Source organism: Sinocyclocheilus grahami, unplaced genomic scaffold (assembly GCF_001515645.1).
Source record: "Sinocyclocheilus grahami isolate Dianchi unplaced genomic scaffold, SAMN03320097.WGS_v1.1 scaffold244.1, whole genome shotgun sequence".
In the NCBI taxonomy this organism is placed as follows: Eukaryota; Metazoa; Chordata; class Actinopteri; order Cypriniformes; family Cyprinidae; genus Sinocyclocheilus; species Sinocyclocheilus grahami.
The window spans coordinates 1,276,357-1,285,691 of NW_015505423.1; the positions used below are offsets into that span (position 1 = coordinate 1,276,357).

The 9,335-nt window shown below is 35.7% G+C and overlaps 1 protein-coding gene across 1 annotated transcript; it reads left to right on the forward strand.

Annotated features, from left to right (window-relative positions):
• Positions 1–724: 724 nt before the first annotated feature.
• On the forward strand, positions 725–2,447 carry gja12.2 (gap junction protein alpha 12.2). Its single transcript, XM_016289376.1, has 2 exons — positions 725–930; positions 1,639–2,447. Exon 2 carries the CDS (start codon positions 1,645–1,647, stop codon positions 2,380–2,382), a length of 738 nt encoding a protein of 245 aa, XP_016144862.1. The 5' UTR covers positions 725–930; positions 1,639–1,644; the 3' UTR covers positions 2,383–2,447.
• Positions 2,448–9,335: the final 6,888 nt, after the last annotated feature.

Consider the following 9,335-nt stretch of genomic DNA (forward strand, 5'->3'; position numbering starts at 1 on the left):
GTGGGTGTGCGTGGGTGTTTTTTTTTTTTTTTTATTGAGTGGGAACAACCATATCTGCACTGTACAACACCACTTCATAGAACCTCAAGAAAAAATCCAGTTTTCCCATTTTCTCCCATAATTATGGTTTCTGGGGAGAATGTAAGAAATAGCTGTGGTGTAACTGTACGTGATAACTGGACAAAGTTCAGACACGCATGTTAACATGTTTACGCTGTAGACAGTTGCATTTTAATTTATTCATTTGACAGATGCTTTTATGCAAATACTTATTTTGCTTTTGTATGGCACTCAGACCTTTATATTAAAATATATATTTAAATATTTATGTACAAATTTAATATTAAAATATGAAATTAAAATATTTTTGAAACACTTTAATTGTATAAACCTATAACTGTACAAAGTAAAACCAGCATAACATATTGTTATGATCATGGGGTTGGACTGCATCTTGAATGCTTTGGATGACATAAGTTATTTTTTCAAATCGAATTTGCAAAATGCAAACTGTCTTTCCCTTTAATATTGTGTTTGTGTGTTTTTGTGATTTTGAAAAGCACTGTCCATGGAAACAACTGTTTCATCACATTTCTCATGATCATGTGGGAGGTGACTTTTAGCATTTGTTGGTTTCATGTATTGCAACATCTTGAGTCATAGCTGGACAATGTAAAGGCTGGTGTGATGTAGATCTCTTTGTGTGATTTTAGACGGGGAGTGAGTACGTGCTCGTTGACCTGAAGTGAAATGCAGAATTCATTTTTTTTTTTTGTGGGTGGACACTAAATGAAAGCTACACTTATAAAAATTACAAAACTTCAGCATTTTGAATTCAACAGAACTTGAAAGACTGAAAGCTCTGATATCATCTTTTCACCTGCACACAAATAAAGAACAAGTTTCACTGGACCTGCCATCAAATAAAAGGTAGGTTAACCTTAGATATGGAATTAATTAAACTATTTTGTTTATTGATTATTGGAATTATTTTTTTATGACACAACAATATATTTGCATATAGCTGATATATGTCAAATATTTTACTTATGCTGATGTTGTGCCATTTTTTCTGTATATTACTAGTAAAACCCATACATTTGCTTTTATTCTTACCTCAATGTTACATTTGGTAAGAATAAAAGCAACAGCCAAATTAACAAAAAAAAACAGTATCTATATCAGTATATATGGATATATACAGATGTTTATATATATATATATATATTTACACACACACACTTACATACATACACCCTGCCGTTCAAATGTCTAATAAATCAGCATATTAGAATGATTTCTGAAGGATCATGTGACACTGAAGACTGGAGTAATGATGCTGAAAATTCATTGCATCACAGGAATAAATAATATTTTAAAATAAATTATAATAGGAAACTTATTTTAAATTGCAATAATATAATAAAATATTATAAATATAATAAAATACTATAAATTAATTAAAACATTTACATAAATATTAAGGATGAGAAAATACATATTTATACGGCCATATTCATGGCTAGAGTGATTTTATTTAATTATTTATTTTTCTATTTTATTAATTCTTATCATTCTTAATATGTAATTCCTTTTCTCCCATGTTGTAGTTTCCTTTAAAATTCTTCTCATTTCCAGGTCAGCATGGGCGACTGGGGATTCCTCTCCAAGCTTTTAGACAAAGTACAGTCTCACTCAACCAATATTGGGAAAGTGTGGCTGACGGTTCTGCTGATCTTCAGAATAATGGTTCTTGGAGCTGGACTGGATAAAGTCTGGGGAGATGAACAGTCCAGTATGGTCTGCAACATCAAAACTCCTGGTTGCTTGAACGCGTGCTACGACCACATCTTCCCCATTTCCCACATGCGATTCTGGGTGCTCCAAATCATCTTTGTGGCCATGCCAAATCTGGTCTACTTCTGCTACGTTCTGCACATCATCCACAAGGAAAACAAACTGAGGCTGCATTCACAAAACCAGGCAGAGAAACGTGGCCTAAAACTGCCCAAATACACTGATGACAACGGGAAGATTTATTACAAAGGGAGCCTGCTTGGTTGCTATATGTTGAGTATCATTGTGACCATTTTGTTTGAAGTCGGGTTCATTGTGGCCCAGTACTATTTAATCGGCCTTTGGATGCCCACACAGCTAGAATGTAAGGTAGATCCTTGCCCTGCAGTCGGCCTGCATTGTTTTACATCCCGCCCAACTGAAAAGTCCATCTTCATTGTCTTCATGCTCATTGTGGCATGTGTGTCTTTAGCTTTAAATCTAGGAGAGATATTCTATCTGATGGGTCGTAGAGGTGAACACAAGAGGAGGATGCCTGCAGTAGCTGAGATGCAGAAATTAACCCCCACTGAGACATTTTGCTGAATGAAACTGTCTGAAATGACAGCATATTTCCCTTAAAGCGTACTGTATCTACTAACTTTGTAATGTCAGCACTTTTTACTTCTTTAATAAACCATCATTTTATTGGTTTAAGGAAACAAATGATGCATCTTCTCTAATCCAATTTGAACTAGTGACCTCTAATGTAAAAATGATACATACGTTTATAACTGTAATACCAGGGGTTGTAGCAATTATTATAAACCCAAACATTTACAAATCTCCACGCATTCTGAGAGATTATTACTTTTCAAGGACCCCTGAATGTCTTCAGTCCCACTTTTCCAAACAGTCTTGCATTTGGAAACTGACTGCAACCACTTTCATTAGAATGTTAATGCACACGGATATGATTTTTTTTAAATATTTTTTTTATTTTATTATTTTTTTTTAGGTGAAAACTAGGTAGATTTAAATAATACAAATTGTTTATGTATGTTTTATCAGTTTTATATTAGTTTTGTATTAATAATAGGTTTTTTTATAATTTTAAGCAGAAGTACACATACTCTCAGAAAAAAAGGTACAAAAGCTGTCATTGGGTGGTACCTTTTCAAAAGGTACACCTTTGTACCATACTTATCCTTAAAGAGTGTGTTAAATTTTCATATTAGTACCTAAATGGTGCAGTTTAGTACCTTTCATAAAGTCGACCTACCCCCCAGTGACAGATTTTGTAAAAAAAATAATAATTATAATTCTGACAGTGAAGCAATTCAGCGATTGTGAACATAATTACTGTGAACATGTCATGTGTGCAAATATAAATACACATAAAAACAACAGCCAAGCTTGTTTTTTATAAGGTGCAAGATAAATGGTTAGACATATCTAAATATTGCAAAAGGGTTAAATTATCCTATATTAACCAGGAAAAGTCTGGGAGACTTTCCACCACATGGGGGAGTATGAGGATTACAAATCATTTGAAATTCAGGAAATCGAGACAACGGTGCATTCTCGATTAAAATAACTCTTCAGACAGATTAATACAGTATTTAGCCCAAATTTCTGTTTTTTACATTTTTATTTGGAAAATTTTTTTATTTTATTTTTAATTAAAAAGAAAAAAATCTTGACACTGCCGTTTCAATAATAATAATAAAAAAATGTAAAAGAGTAGGCTACTCCACATAATGCGTTTTCATAGAGACAGTGCATTTTATTTATAATTTTTGTGCTTCAAGTATTCCCATCAAGGAATAGTACCCCCAGAAAAAAAGAAAAGAAAAAAAACATATACTGTATATAAATATAAAAGGTTGTCTCAACACTTAGCCTATATGGGTGTCTTTCCTCAATAGACCACCAAGGGAAACTAACAAGACACCTGAGAAACAGCGTTGGCATTACTAATGTCAAATCTGGCATGACACGTGAGATGCCATGTTTGAATATTTGTTAAACTTAAAATATGTGCATATTCAAATAATGATTCAAATAGAACAAATTAGATTCCACCAGCACATGACATACAGTATGAAGTACTTCTATGATTCTTTAAGATCGTCGTTCGGGGAGGTTTGGAACAACACGAGGGTGAGTAGGCTACATGATACAATTGATATGTTTGGATCTCCCCTTTAATTCTTTGCTGAAATTAATAAAACTAACAATTCCTAATATACGTCTAGCCACACACCATTAGCTAAACAATACTTTAATTTATCTTAACAAGAAAAAACATAGTTAAATTATTTACAAAGGTTACTTAGCACATTCATTTTAACTAATGAAAACAGTTTTGATGATTAAACACATGATTAAAAGCAGAATATGTGTTAAAATTAGCACGAGCTATGCTTTTATGAAACAAATAACGTCATATACTAACAATGCTCTCATATAGTTACATGTGGCGTTCTTTAATCCTTTATTGTTCGGTCATTTTAGACCGAAATATTTTTTTTTTTAAATTTAAAAAAATCGCTACTTAATTGGAATGGTACTAAACTTGCTGACTTTTTTGGCAGTCACTCTGTGACCAAAAATATAAATAAATAAAATAAAATAAAATCTTGGACTTGATTCGAAAAAGCTAAATGTTTGTAAAAGTAATTTAAAAAAGTGACACACGGTTGTTCGCTCAAAAATGACCGCCAATGGAAATGAATGGGAAATACGCAAAAATACAGAGAATTTTTTGTGTGTACAATTTACAAATCATTCACAATGCAGAAAAAAGTGCACGGCAATGAAGGGGTGACACTCTAAAATATCAAGAGAGCAAAACAGACACACTCCCCCCACCCCTCACAGACATACATATTTGAACTAGTGTGACTGTAACAGGGGCGGACTGGGACAAAAATTCAGCCCTCGCACTGTAGCCACACCGGCCCACATTACCACACGGACACAGCCCCACCCACGGACACACACATTCACTACTTACATGTGTGTACAGATGGTGAAATAATATAAGCAGTACCATATAGGTAACAGATATTTAAACATTTAATGTATGTGTCTGGCAAACAATACTTACTAATTTTTAAAGAGCACACGTTTATAACAAATTTACACAGAGTAAAAACAAAAGAAAAAGAATCGGAGGATGTTGTAGAGTCTGTGTGCTGTTTGTTTATGCCATTTGTCTGCTGTTACTGTCATTCTCTACAGTATGTTGTTCTTTGTTGTCACTGTCTGTCTGTTTGGTTTTACCTACCTCTGCCATACTCCTCCCTGTCTCTGCTTGGCCTACCGTAGCATCCTTCCTCACAGCACTGGTGTTGAAAGACCAGGGGTCTCCGGCTGTACTGATTCCAGCAACATCCTAGTTAATGAACACAGTATAGGACTTAAACATTACAGCAAAATATTTTCTCACTGACTGCTCTCAATACACATGAATACAAACAAGTAATAATAGCAAAAAAGGGAATAGAATATATAGAAAAAACTATAAATAGTAGCAGCAGTAAATCCTTTTTGATATACAATTATTTGTGAGTTAAAGTATGCTGAAGTGTTGCTAGTATGTGCTGCATGTGCATGTGTGTGTGATCTCTCTCTCTCTCTCTCTCTCTCTCTCTCTCTCTCTGTGTGTGTGTGTGTGTGTGTGACACAGGCACAAGTTCCTCCTATCCTAAGAGTTCATTAATAGTTAATTAGAGCCACATTATTAAGAAACTGGCAGCATCTGTATCAGGGTGTGTCTCTCTCATTGTGTCTTCCTACCTCCATGACACTTGACTCTGCAGTCCACCCTACCTAAGGATTAATTGCATACTGTAAACTTATGTACTGTATGCATGCTCAAAGTTTTATTTTAATATATGATCTACATATTCAAAGCAAAGTTCACTACAAATGTCTATAGTACTATGGCTATTGATATAGGTTTTTAATGTGTTAGACTATATTGCAAGTCACCTACATCAGTTTTTACCCTAAATCCCACTTCATCTGCTAATATTTCAGTCATGCAATTCAGTAACAGGCTAATTAACACTTAAGTTAACCAATTATCATGAAGCAATGACATTTTAAACTCGAATCCGCCGGCCGCACCGTTCTCAAGGCCGCCCGCCTCTGCTCACACATATTCAGATGTGTACAGCGCATTTTATGGAGGACTGTTTCCTGATCCTGGTAGAGTAGACTACAATGCCGGTTGTTCTGACTCACAGACTGTAAGTATGTTTTTTATATTTAAAGAATTTGCCACTGACGATTCAAACGCAATTTTTGAGCAGTGTAGAGTAGCACTTGTTGTTTGTCATTTCTCCGATCACAAATGCAGACATGGTTTTATGTTTATGCGGCGCGATGCAACGCAACTAGTAAAAAGACAGTTTAAGTCATTATAATCCGTAATTATGTCCCCACTGGATGCAACAAATGCCTCGTTTATAATGGGTTTTCATGTTTTTGTCTGGTCGCTCCGGCCGGACAGGGCATCACAATATGGTAAGGGGCGTAACATTTCCGTCACATGCTTGAGGTATTCGGCCAATCACAACCCACTGGATAGCTGGCCAATCAGAGCACACCTTGCTTTTCAGACCGATGAGCTTTGTAAAAATCGACGTGCTTCAGAAAGGCGGGGCATAGAGGAGAAACAATAATGTACAGTATGTGGAAAATATTGTTTTTTTAACCTGAACCATAAACACATTTCATTACACCAAATACACAAAATAATGTTCTTTTTATCAGCATCATATGACCCCTTTAACCTCTGATAAAGCATTCCTGTGCATATTTGTTACATTTTTGTTGAACTCTGATGTTATGTGCAATAAAATTAATTTTTTTGTGTGTGTTCAGGCTTGACTGTAGTAAAATTAATGCAAAAACTGACCTTTCAAACCAACATTTTAAACAAACAAAAAATCTAAACCTTTACAAACAGTTGTCATTGAGAATGTCTACATATAAATCCAAATCCACAACTTAAATTTTTTTTATTTATGTCTAAAAACAACTAGAGAATTTATTAGTCTTTTATATAGAGCTCTATAGGAATCTAGGGGCTAAACCACGGAATTTCAGATATTTTTCTTTTTTTTACTCCCACCAGATGGAACTAATTTGCCTTCAAAATTTGTATTTTAAAGGCATTGGGCCTCATTTATCAATCTAACGTAGAAACGAGCGCAGATCTGTGCGCACAAATCAACTTACGACAGAGTTCACGTGTGATTCATGAAACATTCGTATGCCGCCAATCTCACCGTACGAATGATCGTATGTTGATAAATGTGGCGCCAGAAAACAATAGTCATTTGAATATCACGCCCCTAAAAACACCCAGGTTTAAAAGCCTCGCCCCAAGAGTTTACGACACGGAGAAACGAAACCCGGTTAAAAAGAGGAAGTAATCTCGCTAAAGAGAAATTGATCTTACTCCAAAAACACCCGTTAACCTTGTAATTGCAAACAATTAGGCTACATTAATATATGTAATTTATATGTATATTAAAATACTGGTAAATATAACCAGCCTATTTAGTTCCCCTCACTCTACAACAAATATTTTAAATTGAACGGTATTCAGAACAGAACAAGAATGAAAAATAAGTAGTTATAAAATGATATTTTTAACTTTTAGAAAAGACTCTCTGGCTGTATTGGTTCCAGATGTTTTCACCCCTCCGCCTATTTAGTTCCCCTCACTCTACAACAAATATTTGAAATTTAATGGTATTCAGAACAGAACAAGAATGAAAAATAAGTAGTTATAAAATGATATTTTTAACTGTTAGAAAAGACTCTCTGTCTGTATTGGTTCCAGATGTTTTCACCCCTCCTTTTCTTCTCTCCCTCTCTGCTCGCCCTCCCTGTACAGTGCACTGTTGTCTTCCTTCTGATTTCCCCCTCCTCCATCTGATCTCTCTCTCTTGTATTATGTTTGAATATCTCTTACTCATATTCGAGGTACGCATGCGCACATGTATGCATTAGCTTTTCTTGGTTCAAATGTTCAAATGAGGACACGATAGCTAGGACTCCAAGGTAATGGGGTTCGTGATGAACTATGAAGATAGTTCAGCATCCTTCGCCAAGTTTATTCCTAATATGTCCATATTTTCTTGTACATGTGGCCATTTTGTATGACACACATTCTTGCCAACATCCTATATGTATGTCATCTATATCCTCATTGGTTAAAGGGTTGAAACTCCCCTCGACATATGCCTATATAATATCTTTGTATCTATGAATAAAGTTGAAGTATTGAGAATACAATTTGATGTGTGTTTTCTTGCTTCCCGGCCGTATACACTTTTGAGGGACTGAGAAATATTCAAGGTGGCAAAGAGAAACTAAAAAGGGACCTTTGTTAATTACTAACAGGTAGTCATTTAGTATGAGTCTGCCGTCTTGTATGTAGTCTTTATGTATGCATCCATTTTGATTTGTAGTCTTGTTGTATGAGGTAGCCATTTTGTATGTAGTCTTTATGCTAGGTAGATCACAGCTAGGTTTGTTTGATTAGGGTTGGAGCTAAACTCTGCAGGAAAGTGGATCTCGCGAGCCAGATTTGAGGATCACTGCTCTAACGCGTCGATCGAATGGCTCGAGTATGTGAAAAAGACCCGAAACGTCAACATTCACCACGCATTAAATCACGGCAAAGTGCAGATCGGCCGTTACTTTTTAGACGGTTACTACGAACAGGACGGGACGAGGTACGGGTTAGAATTCAATGGCTGTTTATTCCATGGATATGAATGTCGCTTTGATTCGGCTTATTCAGCTCCCAAGAGACTGAAGCCTTATGCGTATAAACTCTATCACAAAATGACCGAAGGGGAGAAAATAAGTTACATTGATTTTACCAGCTCATACCCCTTCTTCCAAGCTAGGAAAAGCTATCCGATCGGCCACCCTCAAATCATTTATAACTATTTTTAACCGATTGAAAATTATTACGGACTTATCAAGGCAACCGTGTACCCCCGGCACAAATTACTCCACCTGGCCCTGCCTTACAGATGCGGTGGAAAGTTCATGTTCCCTTTATGCCGGACCTGCGCTCACGCCGAAAACCAGACATCAAGCTGTAACCACACGGATGAGGAGAGGGCTCTCGGGGTGTTGGGTCAGTATCTAACTTTTAAAAGCGATCAAGAAGGGCTAAGTTGTGAATATATATTGCCTATGTACCAACATATAATATACACGCTTGTTTCGATCATAAGATAATTCATAGATACTAAAACAAGGTAGGATTAGTTATAGTGAAAGGATGACAGGAGTGTGTTTCGATTATAAGCCTGCATAACAGTATACAATTTCAAAGACAAAATACACGATGACAATAATATACCCAATGGCCTGAAGGATCATGTGTGTTCATTCAAAGAAAGGATTTCCTATTAATTAATTAGCAAAGAAAAGTCCTTCCCTTGTGGATTTTCCTTATGGGCAAGGAAGCGATTTTCTTCACCTAAATTCCAGGAGGTCGTAAATGTATCGGGTGTCAG

Excerpts from the sequence above, each read along its gene's own strand:
- gja12.2 (XM_016289376.1), top strand. The coding sequence starts at position 1,645 with ATGGGCGACTGGGGATTCCTCTCCAAGCTTTTAGACAAAGTACAGTCT.